The 18,358-nt window shown below is 42.3% G+C and overlaps 1 protein-coding gene across 1 annotated transcript; it reads right to left on the minus strand.

Annotated features, from left to right (window-relative positions):
* Window positions 1–4,574: 4,574 nt before the first annotated feature.
* On the minus strand, window positions 4,575–17,891 carry TM4SF1 (transmembrane 4 L six family member 1). The gene is made up of 5 exons (XM_006115930.4): window positions 17,558–17,891; window positions 15,189–15,278; window positions 14,950–15,098; window positions 9,537–9,717; window positions 4,575–8,069 (listed from the first exon to the last, which is right to left on the minus strand). Exons 1-5 carry the CDS (start codon window positions 17,732–17,734, stop codon window positions 8,055–8,057), a joined length of 612 nt encoding a protein of 203 aa, XP_006115992.1. The 5' UTR covers window positions 17,735–17,891; the 3' UTR covers window positions 4,575–8,054.
* Between the last annotated feature and the right edge of the window lie 467 nt (window positions 17,892–18,358).

Below are 18,358 nucleotides of genomic sequence, written 5' to 3' on the forward strand. Positions count from 1 at the left end.
CCTGTAACACACATTGTACAAGGAGTAAGGGAAGTCGGAGGAAGAGTGCTCTATTTCAAATTAAATGCTGTGTAGACAGCTCCTAAACTCGAAGTAAGCTATTTTAAAATAAGCTACGCAATTGACATCACTCTATTTGTGTAGTTTATTTCGAGTTAAGCCCTGCGGTGTAGACCGACGCACCCTTACTTAACTTCTTTGTTTGTTTTCCCTCACTTCCTTTGTCTTTTCTGTCTATTTAGATTGCATGCTTTTTTGGGACAGGAACTGTCTCTTACTATGTATGTGTTTGGGGCTTCTAAATACTTCCGTAATGTCAATTATTGAGAATAACTTGAGCAGGGGGAAAGGAAGGCACAGAGAAGATAAAGCTGGTGTTGTGGATAAGTCACAAGCGTGGCATTTAAGAAACCCTTGGTTGGGTTCACTTCCTGGCCCCGGGACACAGCTTTCCTGTGTGATGTTGGACTGGTCACTTATCTTTTTGCTTCAATTCCTTCTCTGCGAGGTGAGGATAATAATGCTCAGAGATTGTGAGGCTACATTTATTAATGTTGGTGATGGGCCCGTGGATGTCTCTAGATAGAAAATCCAAGGCAGCAGGGAAAGCTGGGAATACAGCTCTGCACACTTTGGACCCTATGCAGTAGCTTTATGCAGTATCGGTAAACAACATTTACGGAGAGGGGAGAAAGGGGAGAAGAGGATTAGCAGTGAGTCTGCTGGGAAATGCCAAATCTTCACTCAACACAGCCTGTTTTCAGTCCTGCCCCTCTAAATGAAGATGTCTCCTCAAATAGCATGCAATGATGGTAAACTTTCTCCATACACAGTACTACACATCATATCCCCGCCAGTTAATTGTATTGGGCTGTATAAGTGAGATCATTAGAGATTATATAAAATGATGGAACTGGAGATTACCCCCATCTACCTTTGGGCCAATGCAGGATATTCTCTGCAGAATGTTTTTGTCTAATCTGTTTCAAAATGACCTAAAGAATGAGGCATGCACCCACTTCCCTGGAGGTCTATTTTAGATCAGCTCTGGAGTGTCTGGAAGCTTTCATAAATACGCATAATGCATTTTACCTCTGTTATTCAGTAATATTACTCCTAGTATGTCTACACTGCACAGCTATTTCAAAATAAGTTATTCTGGAATTATTCCAAAATAGCTTATTTTGAAATAGCATGTCTACACTCAGGGAGGCCTCAATATTAGCCTGATGCAGGCTTCCCTAATGTAGACATGCTATCTCGATTTAAAACTCCAGGAGGCACTGGGGAGGAATAACTTAGAATGGCCCTGGTGAGGAACTATTTCGAAATAGCAGCAGTGGAGCATCTTCAAAATAGCTATTTCGGAATAGGTGTTATTCCTCATAGAATTAGGTTTACAGATTTCAGAATAAGCTGTCCGTTATTTCAAAATTATTTCAAAATAATGAAATGGCCGTGTAGACACTCACACTATTTCAAAATAACGTTATTTCAAAATAACAGTGCAGTGTAGACACACCTAGTTATGTCCTGATGACACCATGGAGAATACTGCTCTGTCCTTGATCTGTTGAACTAAGTCCATTTACACTCTGTGGCAACTCTGCCTTGTTTTCCGCCCGTTATATTTCAGAATGAGGTTTCAGAGGGCTCCCTCTAGGGGATATCAAGACTCAACGGACACTTTGCTAATTATTTAGCTTTGTGAGATTTAGGGTTACATTCTGCTCTGTTACACTGAAATAAGACTTGAGAAAAGCCTGTGATGCAGTTCTGCACTTACAGCAGTGCACCTGAGGGCAGAATTTGGCTCAGTGGCTGCAAGCGCCCGGAAGAGACAATAAAATGTGCTGCAAAATCCCTTTTGGTATTCACAAAACGTTTGTTTCACCAGGAAAAGTGTATAAGGAAAAAGCCAGACGTTTTGCCCAGCTTTACCTAGTATTACTCAGACAGCTCGAGACACTTGAGCATTCCAGTGTAATAGGGACATCACAATAATCCCTTTAATTTGGGGTGTATGGCTGGGACCATGACCTCGTCCATTTCTGAAGAATTATAAAATTAATTCATAAGAGCCAATGAAGGTGTTGATGTCTGCTGTTTCTCCTACTGAACTCCATAGCAAACCTCTCTTTGCAGATCTTGGGAGCTGAACAAGACATGATGAGACTTTTTTCCTCAAGGCTGTTCCTTAGTGACACTACTGAGTGAAGCAAGGCATGTCACGTCCACAAGCTGGAATTTTATGACTCAGCTCAATAGTTACTTGAACACCTGACATTTTCTCCTTTTTTAAAAAATTGAAATCCCATGGGCTGCTGTTTCCAGCCCTAATCTATTCCAGTTAGAACAGAAAACGAGATTTCATAACCAGACTTTAGTCTGACAATGCAGTTCACACGCCTTGTTACTCAAATTACATTTCCCAGACACCATATTAAGCTGGCTCATTCCTTAGCACGTTGTGGCTACATCTACACTGCAGCGCTATTTTGGAATACGGAAATATCCCGAAATAGCTATCCTGCATTTTGAAATGTTTCTAAATATAATGGGCTCACTATTCCAATGTCCCTGTAAACCTCATTCCATGAGCAGTAAGGGACATTTCAGAATAGCAGGTTATTTTGAAATAAGATTGAAATAAGATATGCAATTTGCGTAGCTTGAATTGCGTATCTTATTTCAACCTACAGTGCAATGGAGACACACTGTGGCTACGTCTAGACTGGCCACAAATTCCGGAAAAGGGATGCAAATCAGGTAAGTCAGCATAGGGAAATCCGCAGGGGATTTAAATATCCCTTGAGAGTAGGAATAAGAGATCCTCCGGAAAAGGGCTTTATTCCGGAGGATTGCGCCAGTCTAGACGCTTTTTTTCCAGCTTTCCCCAAGCCGAAAAAAAAGCGGCAGACATGTTTATTTAAATCCACGGGGGATATTTAAATCCCCCGCAGATTTCCCTATGCTGACTTACCTGATTTGCATCCCTTTTCCGGAATTTGTACCCAGTCTAGACATAGCCTGTGTGATGTTAGAACACACAACAGCTGTTTCACATGTGGTGTTAGGCAAAACAGGTAAACTTAAAGGTCAGTTTCTCAACCACATTGATAAGTGTTGCAAGACTCTAAATGCCCCCTCCTGCCCCGTCTGTTCCTGTAAATCTATGGGAGCTTGCTGTTTATGAAAGACTTTGATTACTCATGCGGGTGAGTGACTTCTTTTGATAACTAAATCAGATTTTATTTAAAGTCGTTATTTTCCTAGAGGTTAATTGCTACATTTGCTGTACATGTTATTGTGCATCAGCCATTACAAAAGGATCTTGACTGAATTTTTCATTCTGCTGTGAGCTGTGACCTAGCACTGATGCTGTGCACTGCCACTACAGAGATCAGTTCTGATCTCCAGACAAACATATCTCCCTTTGCACGCTAATTCTAATGCCGATTCTGACCTCTGTGTCCTGTGTAGCTACATAAAGTAAGGAGAGATAGCCCTCTGAGCCCAAGGGGGAAAAAACATACAATTTCAACCAAATATTGCATTCTACTGTAGTCCCTGTTTTCCCCAACCTTATACACCCTAAAGTCAGAGCTCTGTTTTCCCTCAATTTAACCCTCAAATAATTCTCTTTCACCAACAAAATATCTTATCCTGTCACAACAGCTACTGAAGGCACAAACATAAAAGCTGCCCTAATGGGTCAGACCATGGTCCATCATACTGGTAGTTTGTTTCAGACTGCAGCCCATGCCAGAGCTTCAGAGGGAATGTACACGAGAGGGCATTTACAGAGTGATTCACTCCTGTCTTCCACTCCCAGCTTCTCATGCTCATGTCTCAGTCCTACAGGCTGAGACAGCGACAGTTTAGCTTTAAAAAATAGCGTCTCTTGAGTTCTTCCCATGGGAGTTGAATGAGTGACATAGACTGTTAAAATGTTTTAGGCCCCTAGGTTAAGTTCCTTAAACATATTTAGGGCCTATCTCTCACTGAGGATCTAAGCCCTACACCTGGGAGCAAACATCCTTCATCTAGTAGACGGTTGCATTGCTGTGAATCAGGGCTACATGATTATCAATTTATGTTCTGTCTCAAATGTGCATTCCCAATGTGCAGATCTAGTTGTGAGGCATGGTCTGCTAAGCTGCATCTCAGAAATGTATCTTTAACTTCTGGATTCCTTAGATTAAAATGATCATCTTCCTAGCTTACAGCACTAATATATAAGGTACATTTCTTTCTCTATGGAAAACTGCAGCAATGTATAATCATGGAGATCATGAACAATCCTTTTCAAAAATGTCACAGACAGGTCAAATGACTTTGCAAGGTTCCCATGTGAATAATGGTAGCCAACATTTTGTGGCTTTCTGCTGAGAGGCAAGGTACATCCCAGCTTTTCAGCTGTGGAATGCCACCAACTTGTGCTACTTCAATACTAGTTTGTGGCATGTTATTGTGACTTTTCCTTCTGAGATTATATTGATTATATACTGCAAACTGTATCTTGATGGTGTGGAAGAAAACAATGTACTCACTCTGCGTTTGTAAGCAAAAGTAGCCAGAAGCAGTTTATTTGAGCAATATTGCAAGGGAAGCCTAATTCGGGAGAGCTCCTCCCCACCCCCCGGCAGATCTTTGAATACAAATTATGAAGCAGCTTATATACTTTCCCATTACATACAACAATGGCTAGACAATTATCTCTTAGTTCCTCCCAGATGCTACCTTATCTTCAAGGTTCTTACTGGGGTCAGCATTCCATCCTTATCTCCGTATGGAGGCGAGAGGCGAAGGCAGCATTTTATTACAGCTCTCGCATTGTTAAGAGTCAGAATTAGCCTGACACTTGTTCTCTTGCTAACAAGAATAAGATGACTGCACACAAATTCCCTTATTCCCTTTTCCTGCCTCCACAATGGTCTGGCCAAAAATTTATTACAACATCCCTGAAAAACCTTGTGTTAGTAAGTTCATGTATTGTTGAGAGTCAGGATTTTGTAGATAACCTCTCTGCAAGGGAGATATGACAGATATGAGACCTGGGAGTTCAAAAGACTACATTAAAAATGTGCCAGGCAAGTAAAGGACTTTTGGGAAACCAAGTGTGAAGTGGATTTCCTGGGAAATCACTAGAGAAAAGTTAATACAAATTCCGCAATTCTGCTTATGCAAAAATTCAGCTTTTGGAAGCTATGCTGTAAGGTGATGGTCAGTATCTGCTAAATCCATGGGGCCAACCTCAATGGCCCAAGCAGTATAAAGAAATGGCTGTCCGGCCCAGCCATTATTCTTGTTCCGACATAGATGTATTTGTAATTCCATAAAAGCTAGTTGTGGGTTTCAAAGGACTAATATACACCAGAGCCATAGTTTGGAGTTGGAGTGACTCCTGGTAAGCCTTCTAGATTTATTGTTTTATGTCCACTGTAATGCTTTTACTTTAAGAATAGATGTGCTTGCTTATAAGGAACAGTGTGGGAACTTCTAACTGCTACAATTAGACTGGTCAGAGCCTGCAGAGAGACGGAAAAATGCAAGTGTTGGCCTTTTTAGATTGTCTGTCTTGATGGGGATACTTCAGTGTTGTCCATCAAGCTGTGAAGCCTTAAAATCCCTGGTCAGGATGGAAAGAGATGTAGGATTTCTGCTGAAGAGAAGTTACAGCTGGGACCAGAAGCCTAAAGCAGGTGTCCTTGGAGGACCACAAAGGGAGAATATAAATGCATTTGCCAGAACTGTGACAGTTTCTCACACATGATGTTGGAAGAAAAGCTGTCTCCATCGTCCATCTAAGATGTCTGATGATACCAAGTCATCACATAGCATTTGGTGTTTATTCATAGGAAATGATCTTTTCTTGTGAGAGATCACAAAGCTGGGCTGGGACAGATAGGGTACAACAGCATGGTCATGTGTCACAGGCAGGAGTGAAAGTAACTTACATTTCTTACAGGTACCGTTATATTGCAACTCATCCCAGCGCCCTGGAGGGGGCTCACGTCAAGGGGTTGGGGACTGTGATATGCCAGGACCTGTAAGAAATGTAAGTGTGGGATGAAGTGCAGGGTGCTCATGGCAGTCATGGAGTGGATGTGGGTGCAATGTGGAGGGTGCAGGAGTCAGAGCAGGGGATTGCAGGGGTGTGTGGGGTAGGCTTAGGACAGGGGATTGGGTGGGCATGGGGAGAGTTCAGAGCTGTGGCATGACAACCAGATCCCAGCTGCCAGATCCCCAGAGCTGGCTATGGTAGTAGGGACCATGCTGCCCAGACACTGGATCCCTGGAGCTGAAGCCTGGGTGTGCAGTGGCCGCACTGCCCAGAGTGCAGCGACAGAAGCCATTTTTGTCACTACACCAGCAGCATGCAGAGCTCTGTCCCCACTGACTTACTTTCACCTTTGGTTACAGGGGTGTTTATCTTTTTAAAATGATATTCAGACTCCTCCTGGGATAAGCTAGCGCACACCTGCAGGCCTTGGGTTGTGAAGTGCACATCAGGACTTTTCCTAGTAAATAGGTTTGTACCAAAACACGGTGCAGGTCAGATCCTTTTTGGTTCTACGCATCCTTCTTCTGGCTGCATTCTTGGTGCACCATCATTTTTCCTCGGTCCCTTATTGCTACATTACCCCTAGGGCAATGCCACTGGTGGTGGAGTGGCAGAAGCCCGAGTATAAATAGGTTTCAGACATTTTCACCATCATGTTGTCTAAACTTGCTTAGAATAGGCTCAGACAAGCTGGTGGTTAAATGCTGGTCATCAACGGCTGCCTATGTACATTTGTGCTCCCATTGGTGCTACCAGTGGTGGGCTTCCGGCTTTGCGGAAGTTGTGGGGAGGGGGAGGAGAATCCAAGTAACTGTCAGCAATAGGGAGGGATCAGAAAGGACTGGAGCAGGGGTGGACAATAATTTTTTCAGGGGGCCACTCTAAGAATTTTGGTAAGTGATCAGGGGCCACACTTTTCTATCATATTACTGGAGGACATGCGGGGTCTGGGACAGAGTTCAGGTGCAAAAAGGAGCTCTGGGCAGGGGATTGGAGTGTAGACAGAGGTGTGGGATCTAGGAGGGAGATTGGGTGCAAGAGGGGTTTCTGACCTGGGGCAGAGGGATTGTTTGGAAGGGGGTATCAGGTGCAGAGTCTGGCCCTGGCCAGGAGGTGCTTACCGTTGTTGGCTCCCAGATTGTGGCACAGTGGACAAGCAGGTAAGCGAGGGGAGAGGGGACCCAGAGCGGATCTGGGGGAAGTATCTGGGGGCTGGGCCCAGTTGCTGAGTAAGTGTAGGGTTGCCAGGTGTCTGGTATTTTTGCCTCCTGGCAGGGAAAAAAAAATCAGAAAATACTGGACATTTTAGGTATTTTCTGAATTTTTTTTACCGGACAGGAGGCGAAAATACCAGACTGACCGGGTCAATACCAGACACCTGGCAACCCTACTCTCACTATGTGCCTACCCTAATCTGTCCCTTCCTGTATTTTCTGTTAAATGAGAGGGATATCAAAAATGTCCTTAGTACCAGAGTGTCCCTAGTCTGACCCAATTAAAGCACCATTTCTTCTGTGACAGCACTTAATGAGGACCTCAAATTCAGAATGGCAATGAAACATTAATGGGAAAAGCTGTTTATTTATCAAAATCAAGACTGTATGCCTGTAGTGAGAAAGTTAACCCCATCATTGCAATCAGTTACTCGCATGTTTAAATAAACCAATGAAATCCTTTTATGCAAGAAATATATATTTATAATGACAAAAATCACAGCAAGCAACTCCTGCTTTTAGGGGCACACACATAATAACTTTTGTGTTCTTTGGGAATCCTGCACGTTTCCAAGGACAGAGCCTGACCCTATCTGTGAATTAATGGTGACAATGCAGTTTGGCAAGAACAAATGTAGCATGAAATAACCAATTTGATTTATAATTTACCGTATGTACAATATAAAACAAAACATTCAAATAAATGTTTTACAAAATACCACAAATAAAGACATAATTACAGTGAGTTCAGCCCATTTTCAGGTGCAAATCTTCTAGCAAGCATATTTCTGTGGGAAAGAAAAGAATATGTGGTAAATGAGGGAGAGCAAAACCTCACAATCTCATGCTTTGTTCATTATAAAAAATAAAGTTAATGGACGGTCTAATGTGTATCCAGATTGTGGATCTGTTTCCATACCCACTAATCTTTAAAAATCCATTTATGACAGAATCAGAAATATGTCTTAATGTTCCCAGTTACATCATGCGGGAGGGGTGGATAGGAGCAGACAACAGTTTTGAAGGGGCCATCCTAATCTACCATGTCAGTAATAAACATAAAAGAACTTCTCAAAGAAAACATTTTCAATATCTGCCTAAAGAATGTCTTTTGAAACCACTTTGAGCAGAATCATTATTGCTATCTTTGCATTTTCAGGGCCACCAAGCTTTACCACAATTCTGTACAAGATTTCTTTGATTTTTAAGAATTTTGCTCTTTTTCATTGCAAAAGTTGCCAACTTTTTCATTTCATAAAAGAACAAAAGCTACAGAAGACAGAGGGGACACAGTGAGGGAATAAAAACCTAATGGAAGTCAGGGAGAGTGGATGTATCCAGAATACATGAGTGAACCTAGCAGAGGAGATATTGGTCTGTTTCTCAGATATCCTTAGTTGGCCATATATTGCTCCCACTGAAATCAGTGTAGCAGGTTTGCAGATGCTTGAATGAAAACTCAAAAACAAATTAAGCAGCAAGCCTACCATACAATTGTGTAATGTTGGAAAATGGGGGTGAAGGAGGAGATTAGGACAGAGAACTCCTTCCTCACCACAAGACTAAAAGAGACTGTGCCTAAAGCATATAACTCATCTCCTACATGGCCAAGGTGACCAGTAATTTCATCAAGTTGAAGAGGGGATTTTCGTCTCACGTGCATACCCAGTTCCTTGCACACAGGCGAGTACTTGCCCAAAATTGCTACTGTTATGCTGGCCAGTCAAATGTCACAGGGTTTTTGTGAGCCATGTGGCTCAAAGCTCACTTACTGAACCTGAGCTTTAGAAGAGAAACAATGACAGGGAAATAATGGAACTGAATGTTCTCCTGGATTAGACCCTGATGTACTTTGGTTACTGACCAATACATTGTGCTGTCGGTTTTTATGACAGGTTGAATCTATCAAGTCTGGCACCCTCAGAGAGAATTTACTGAACCACAGGTGGTCAATATTGTCTAGCTGCATTCCCAATCCTTCCACTGCTTACTGGGTTCTTAGATGACATTTAGGGATAAATGAGAGCTAAATAACAGCACAGAACACTGAGAGCCAGGCCTGGGGGCTGTAAACAACCTTTATGGGAGCATGGGAAACTTGGCCACACCCATGATAAATGGACATCAAGCTAACTGAAATCATGCGGGACCATGGATTTTGCTGAACCAGAGAGTACCAAACTACAAAGTTTCAACCTGTATCTGGGAAGTGTGGTTGTCATCAGATGATCCCCTGAATAGATAGATGCTCTTACCTCTTCCCCATCACAGCAAACTCCACATATTCCTCCAAGAAAACCGTTGATTACTTGGATGGTGCACAGAATTAATTCAATTCCTCCCAAGACCAGAAGAATGGAAAAGAGGGTCAAGTTCCATTCCACAACATTCTGTGGCTCCCGACACTCAGACCACCTGTCACTTTCCAGTAGATACCTGTTCATAGCAATTAAAAATGTATTAGAAACTCATGATTCTGGGAAGTGAGTTGTTCCCAAACACTTAATGTGTATCAAGATAGCAGTTGCTATGGACCTAATTCAGGTACCACTAACCTTGCAAGTGTGGATGAGGGAGGCAAAGGTTTGTGTCATGACCCTGACATTTTAGAATGTATGAACAGCTATTAGGTGTACACTTTGATAAACTTAACTTTGATTTTGTTTTTAAGTATAAATAGAGGGCAGGAGTACAGTGGCAGGGGACAGAGGAACCATTAAGAAACCTTTTTAGTCCCCCCATTCCAGAGTCACATAGAGTGACCTAGTCCCCAGCATAATTTAGAGCAGGCTCAGGCCTTGACCATGCCCTGGCCATATTTCTCCTAAGAAGGGCCCCTAGGCTGGGGGCCAGGATGGAATTAGTGTAGAACTACAGCTTGCTGGAGATTACCCTTATGCAAGGAATTTAAATGGTGCACATGCCTTCTGATGTTACATCTACATTGTAGCGCTATTTTAGAATACTGGAGGTATCCCGAAATAGCTATCTTGTGTCTTAACAGCGCGTCCATTATTTTGAAATATAATGGGCTTACTATTCTGATGTCCCTGTAAACCTCATTCCACAAGGAGTAAGGGATATTTCAGAATAGCGAGTTATTTCGAAATTTGGCGCAGTGTAGACAGAGCCAAATTATGAAATAAGCTATTTCAAAATTGTCTCTAAATAAGCTACGCAATTTGCGTAGTTCAAATTGCATAGCTTATTTTGAGCTACAGGTGCAGGGTAGACACACCCTGAATGAGTTGAATGCACTAAAGACTTCTCAGATGGAACTCAGAAACCTTGCGAAGCCCTTAGGGTATGTCTACACTACCCTCCTAGTTCGAACTAGGAGGATAATGTAGGCATACCGCACTTGCAAATGAAGCCCGGGATTTGAATTTCCCGGGCTTCATTTGCATAAGCGGGGAGCCGCCATTTTTAAAACCCCGCTGGTTCGAACCCCGTGCAGCGCGGCTACACAGGGCACGAACTAGGTAGTTCGAACTAGGCTTCCTAGTTCGAACTACCTAGTTTGTGTCCCGTGTAGCCACGCTGCATGGGGTTCGAACCAGTGGGGTTTTAAAAATGGCAGCTCCCCACTTATGCAAATGAAGCCCGGGAAATTCAAATCCCAGGCTTCATTTGCAAGTGCGGTATGCCTACATTACCCCGCTAGTTCGAACTAGCGGGGTAGTGTAGACATACCCTTATTGCTCTTCCAAAGGGAAATTTGCTCTCTATTTGTCATGGCCTTATGTGAGACTATGTTCTTGGCATCTGCAAACACACCCATGAACTGCTCTGACCACAGGATGAATGCCTTGTGGCCTAAAATAAATGCTCACAGCTCCTGCCCACCCATTGTTCAGCCAAAATTACTCAGCTCATCTTCTCCTATCTGTGCCAGTGAAAGCTAAAAAAACATCATGTCAAACAATAGTCAGATGTGTTCAAATCAAATCCTCTGCTAAAGGGGGCCAGTGCAATTTAGGTGTGGCTTCCTGAATCTAAGACCAGCCCTGCCCTGACACCAATGATGAGCGACAACTGTTGCTAAGAGGCCTCAAGAATGTACCCAGTAAAGTATTGCCGTAGTACTTCACTGTAGTCTGGCCGTGCACTCTACGCCCTTAGTATGCTCCTTACATGAGGCCTGACTTGGAAGTGATGCAGGAAGCCCTGTCTATACATACTGGGAGATCAGCACTGCAGTGACTGTTCCCCTGGGAGTTGATTTAGCAGGTCTTATAAAGACCCACTAAATAGACTGTTGATCACTCTCTTGTTGATTGTGGTACTCCACCAGAAAGAGAAGCATTAGGGAGGTTAACAGGAGAGTTTCTCCCATTGAGCACGGCACTAATTCCAGCCTAGGGGCCATTCCTAGGAGAAAAAAGGCCAGGGCATGGTCATGGCCAGTCATGACTCATCTGGAAATATAGAGCTAAGGTCTTACACTACCGGGCATTCTTGACTTCCTTCAACTTGACCTGAGGTACGTCGACTCCAGCTACAGTACTGACATTGGTGGAGCTGCGTATCTTGGGTCGACACTACCCTGTAGTGTAGACTTCAGCTATGCCAGTTCTATGTTTCCTGAAGAGTCACTCTACAAAAAGAGAATCCAAAACTAGGGAAATCCAACGGATTTTTGGCACCTTTGTGCAGATAAGATAGTATTTGTTGTGCAAATGAATATCTGATCACACTTTTCTTATTGAAGGTACCTTCATAAATAGTTTGTTAGGACAGCGGTTCTCAAATGTTTTGGGCTCCAGAGCCCTTTACACGCGTAAAAATTTGTGCGGAGCCCCAGCTCCACTGATTGTATGTGTTGTACTATCGATGTTTCTAGTTTGTCAACCTCGCGGAGCCCCTGGAGATGTCTCAGTTTGAGAAACACTGTGTTAGGATTAACAAATGATAGAAGTTATAGAGATGAGCAATGTGTCACGTTGTTCTAAGCTCTTCAGTAGAAGGTATTTAGAATTCATTATAAGCTACCCATTGACAGGTTGGATTCTATAATCATTGAGTAACCACTTAGCAAACTTTTATTAACCATGTACAAACTATTTATAAATGTATCCTTCATAGACAGTGTGACCCTGTTTTTCTTCACCTTCTAGGGCTAGATTCTCCAACTTGTTACAGGTTGAACCTCCTTGGTCCAGCACCCGAAGAACCTGACAGGTTCCAGATGAGGGATTTTGCTGGACCAGAGGAGGTCATTTCTGACCCCGTTACCAGTCCCCCTGGCTTGGCCCTCCCTCCTGCTGGCCCCGCTGCTCTGCTGACCCCACTGGGCAGCCACTGCTGTTGTGGCTGGGGGATCTGCTGGGCAGTCGCATGTGCCATGCTGGGACTGCGGGACACACCAGGCAGCCATGCACCGGGCTCCCAACCCTGCTGAGCAGCCCCACTGCCACATGCTGGGAGGCCTTGCCAGCAGCTCAGTGTGGGCAGCCCCACAGGGATCCTTGCTGCTGGCTCTCCACTGGGACTTTTGTCCTGCAACATACATGCTGGACCATGGATGTTGCTGGACCAAAGAATCCTAATTAAGGGAGTTTCAACCTGTAGTATCTGTTAGTAAATATTAAGCCTTGTAGTCCTTTTTCTTTCTGTATATGTGATTCATTTATATATGAACTATTCTTTAGACTCTTTACAATATTCACAAAGTGTGTTGAATTCTAAGGTCAAGAACAATGCTCCTTGACCGATAAGTAAATTTATTCAGGAATTCTGTGTTAGACTGTAATCCTGAGCACTTCTGTCCATAGAACTCATATAAAACGATGTTTACATTAGCATATATTAACCAGGGAAACTGATAAGGGATAATTGTTACAGCAGATAGGAAAGAATGATTATGGGAGAAGAAAGGCCCATTGAAATATATTATCTTGTTACTCTTCTCAGCTGTAATTAATCATGCCTTTACACATAAATCAGGTAAACTGAGAATGTATAGAAATAACATAAGAACATATGTTTCTTTTGGCACAGAGATTTTCTTTGTTTGAAACCCCTATATAGTGATACTTCCATGGGTACTTGGTGAATGAATCTGTCACCTCCCTCCAGTTATAGTGTGGAAGAGACACAGAGCTATCTCACATAAAGGGGCTAATGTATCAGTTCTTTCTGTGTTCCGTATAGTACTGTACTAATCTCTGATAATCTTTGATTAAATAATTCCAGTTGACCCTGTTACTGGACAATCTTGAATCGTCATTAACTCAGACACATAACAGTCCTGTGTTGCTATTTGCCATTCTGAGAGGGTAATATTTTACATGCACTCTGTGTAAAGTCCAGAGTTTAAGCTTGGGCATGTGGCTTGGTATCAGCTGCAACAGCTGAATAAAATGTAGCATATTGAGTTGAACATCTTCCCAAACTGAGGTATTCTCAGCTAATTTAAAGCTCTTTACATGGTTTCTGCATCTTGTTTCTTAATGCTAATAGCCCTACTATTAATCACTCTCCACAACGCCTGTTTTTTCAATATGCTTCAGAATCTTTAGGATTCAAAAGCTGTATGATCATCAGGATAGAATGCTTCTGGGCTCTCTTTTTCTTAAGCTGATTGTTAATGGTGACCTAAAACTATCATCTGTTCCACAAGGCAGGGCAAGGGAGGGCTGAAATCTGAATTTGTTCCTAGGAGAAGCTTTTTGTGTGTCTGTGGATTGTTAGACATATTTGCTGACAGGCACTTTTTAAAAAAGAAGTCACCAAAATAATTAAAACTGGCATGATTATATAGTGTTATTTTGACAAAAACAATTTGCAAAATTTTGTAGAATTGTGCAGAATTTTCAATTTTTGGCACAACAATTTTAACGTTTTTGGCACGGAATTCCCCTGGGAGTAAAATAAGTACTATTCTAAACACCTCCGAATGCAAGGAAATGGCTATTGGGCTTCCTTGAGAAATATTTCCAGGCTATCGTGGCAAGAAAAGGGCTATCTCCAGAGGCCTGTCATGCAGAACATTTCCTATGAGAAGAAATGAGGCCACCTTGACAGACATTTTGTAAAGCTTGGGATAGTCACGAGGCCCAGTTTATATGCTGTTAAGAATTCTTTTTCATCCTGAGGATACCCATCAGATTTGTTGGAGGTGGAATAATCTATAAGCAAATTAGTAGGTGATGGCAGAGAAAGAGCAGGAGAGACAGAGTGCTGTTTAGAAACAAACGGTTTATATGCCAGCACAAATTACTTAAGTGACCACACACAGGTTCTGATTTTAAAGGTGCTGAAAATGTTGGTTTTGGTGGGAGTTGCAGAGGTGCTTGGCCCCGCTTATGAACTTCCTTCTCAGCTATACAGAGGAGACTAAGGTCCCCAAAATGAGAATACAGTAGACCCATTAGTTTCTACAAAGATCAATAGCCTTTCTCTCTCTTGAATAACGTAGGATCCAAAAGTCAGCTTTTATTCACATGGGTAAGCAATCCTTACTCGTGTGAGCAGTCCTGCTGAAACTAATGGGACTATCATCTGAATAGAAGCAAATTAATGGAAACGTTTCTCCTCTTTACACTAGCACAAAGCTGTGCAAATAGAATCCCCCCCCCCATTAAAAACCCTGTCAGCAGTGTCAGAATCAGATACTGGGTGTTTCTATAGTGCAGTGCACCGCTTGCTGGTCAATAGACTACTTACCCACCACTGGAGTTAACGAAAGGGTAGGCCCAGTTCTGTTTCACAGAGGAGAGGCAGTAAGGGCCATCAGATAAACCCAAGGCTGAAATGATGAGGCAGTATCCGGACCCCAGGATCCCAATGAAGGCAGCCAGAACAGAGGACAGCATCTGCAGAGTGAGCACACAAGTGATTCTCACCATTCTGAGTGTTCTCACTTAGGAACCATCCAAAAATGATGAAGTAAAAAGTTCACTCACTGCACAGCTTTTCCCACAGTTCTCATACCCGCAGCATCCACAGCAATTGTCATATTCTAGTCCGATGAACACTGCAGCTACGAGGAATATCTACATAAAAACAAACCATTGTGCACTGATTGTTTGGTCAACCCGCCCTACAGGCAGTGCCTGGTAAACCCTGTCCTTATTTTAATTAAATTTATAATTTCATTGTTTAAAAATTCTGTATATCAGATTCAGTCCTCCCATTCAGCTCAAGGAAAATTCTCCCATTATCTCCTAGGGACAGGAAAATGAGATAAACTATGAGAACTTTTCATTAATTTTCTGTTGTGGGTACAGGGCCCTAATACAATAGGATCCCAGTGTATGACTGTTGTTCCTAGATGCTGCTTCAGTTCCAATACATAATATTTTTCCCTGTCAATCCAACGCCTTTTTTGACTGTGGGTCAAATCCTGAAGTCCTCTCTCAGCAAAAGTGCTCAACAAAGTAGACAGGAGTTCTCACTGACAGCAGACCGCGCTCCTGGGCCATTTAGATGACATCCATCATTTCAACTATAATGAGGCACACTGATGATACTAGTTACTGAAAAGTAGTAGCAGGGGCCTTGCTTATACACCAAATTGACATTAATGGAGTAAAACACAAGAGAAGTTTCTATTGTTGGTAGAATTGGGCAGATCAGTTCATGAAGAAAATGCGTTTCCTTTGCTTTCGAGCCCACAAAACTGCCATATAATTATAGAATTTGTACTGTTTGGACCTCAGCCAATGATGGGCTTTACTAATATTTTGTACTCATAGTGCTTTAAAAACACTATCCAGGAATGCCTCCCTAAGCCTCTATGAAGGCAGTAAATGTCTGTTGTGAGCACTACACATATACTTTGAAGCATGGAAAAATAAAAATGATTTCTTCAATCCAAAACCACAACTATACACCCACTGGCTTTAAATGACACATTAGTGTCAATAGCCTCACTTGAGTTATTTGGGTGCATAACACTACCACCGTGAGCAGGCCAATTAAGGTCAAGCTGGAAATTTTCACAAAGTGAAGCAAGTCTTTTAACATAAGAATCTAGGTCTCCTATCTTGCCATCAGGATCTGCTCTGGTGCAGTGTTCTGCCCATGTACAGCTTATTTCAGAATAAGGGCCTAAATTAACCATCTGCTGCCCTGTCTGAAAGTCTCAGTACATCAGAAACAGAAGTGTGCCATCCTTCTCTATTTCTCTAACACACAGGTTCTCAAACTGTGGTCTGTGGACCACTAGTGATCTATGAACTCCATTCGAGTGGTCTGTGGATTGTTCCTCCAAAGGTGCATGCTTGGGTAGCTGCACACAAGAGAATGAAGGGCCACCCACCTAATTAGAGGATCCGTGAAGATGTGGCTCTACTAAATAGGTGCTTGGACCCTGGAGAAGATGCACGTGGAAGGTGAGGAAGGGGCCATGGAAGGGGAAGTGGGGTGAGATTAGGGAAATAGGAGGAAGGCAGTGGGGTTGGGAAGAATTTGGGATGTGCAGGGCTGCAGCAGCCAGGGAAAAAGGTGACTTTCCCAGTTCCAGGGCTGCAGCTACTGGGAAGAGATGGCCTTCCCTCCTAGTCCCATCTCTGTAGTTGCTGTGGCACAGGAGAGACCTCTCTCCTTTTTATCTTGGCAGGGGAGAGAGGGCACATCCATCACCTTAGAAAGGCATGGCTGCTGATATTAAAATATGAGTTGTGCGCTTTTATTTGTAGAACAAAAAAGTTAATTATTATGTTTTCTCTAAAGCGCTTTTATCTGCAGCACTTTACAATCATTAGCTAATGGAACAAACAACATTTGCAAAGATCAGTAAATAGTCCACTGAGACCCTCAGAAATTTTCAAATGGTCTGTGACAAAAAAAAAGTTTGAGAACCACTGCCCTAACACACTGGTCAGACAATCAACAATGGTTGAATGTCCCTGAATAAACACTTAGGACAGTGTCTCCAGGATCGCAAGCACATGCTAAAAAACGGTTACTACTTTTAATCAAATGCAGTCATTTTGAAAAAGGAGAATAGATCAATGGTAAACTACTTTTATACAATACAATATACATCCTGGACTCAAAGCTGCCAACATTTACACATATGCAAATCTTTACTCACATGAGTAGTCCCACTGAAGGATCAGGATCTTATTTTGTATTTCTTTGTCATACAAACTGTGAATGCTTTCCAGCAAAATGGCAGAGTATGATTAATCATAATAATTTACATGGTACCACAGACAAAAATACTATAACTGACAGAGAAATATGAATCTTTAAGATGTCTAGAGTATGAAAACAAATTAAAACACACTAGCTTTAGTTACTTACTTATTAATATTAAGTTACTTACCAAAATCCCTCCTCCTATAATTCCATGGAAGTACCCCACATACTTGCTAAGCAGATTTTCTGAAGCGAACCTTGTTTCACCATTGGGAAAGTAAAGCAAGATGTTAGCCACAATGCAGAGAAAGGCAAGAATGAGCAACTTGTACCCAATGTATCTCGCACACTTTCCAAAACACATGTTTGCAATTCTAGAAATCTTTCTTCAATAGCTCAGAACTACCACAGCCGAGCCTGTATGGTTCCCATCCAAGTGTAAATATAAGAACAGGTTATAATCACACCTTCTTAAATACTCTGGGTTACTTAGTTAACTGGGTGATGATTACATGTCTACATGAGTGTCACTCCTGGTTACAGAATGCAAGAGCAAGATGAGAGAAATATCCTTGCCTCGCCCATTTTAAATGAAACATTTCTCAACAAGTGAAACCCAAGCCAAGTATTTTCCCACAGTGTGGAATTTGGCTTAATACACAGCTTGGAATGAACTACAGTGGACAGGATTAGGCATGAAGAACAACTTTATGCCTTGATGGAAACTCTTTGGGAATTAGAAAAGGGTCAAGAAAAATTAAAAGAAAATTAAAGCCCATTTCAACTTCTAGATTTATGGTCTGATTCAAAATCCACTACAGTTAGTGGTAAGGCGCTAAGTCTTTCTGGGTTTTGAATCAGATTCTTAGTGAATAATAATACCATCTTAGTGAGCCTGCTGGTATTTGAGAATGGGTAAAATACATACCTATGTCTTCATCAGTGAATAAGAATGCATATGGTCTTGTGAAGAAGCTGGAAGCTCTCT

Source organism: Pelodiscus sinensis, chromosome 10 (assembly GCF_049634645.1).
Source record: "Pelodiscus sinensis isolate JC-2024 chromosome 10, ASM4963464v1, whole genome shotgun sequence".
NCBI lineage: Eukaryota > Metazoa > Chordata > Testudines > Trionychidae > Pelodiscus > Pelodiscus sinensis.

Excerpts from the sequence above, each read along its gene's own strand:
- TM4SF1 (XM_006115930.4), bottom strand. The coding sequence starts at position 17,734 with ATGTGTTTTGGAAAGTGTGCGAGATACATTGGGTACAAGTTGCTCATT. Across the intron at positions 15,099-15,188 it reads ACTGTGGGAAAAGCTGTGCA|ATGCTGTCCTCTGTTCTGGC; the intron begins GTGAGTGAACTT and ends CTCACTCTGCAG. Across the intron at positions 9,718-14,949 it reads TTCGTTAACTCCAGTGGTGG|GTATCTACTGGAAAGTGACA; the intron begins GTAAGTAGTCTA and ends TGCTATGAACAG.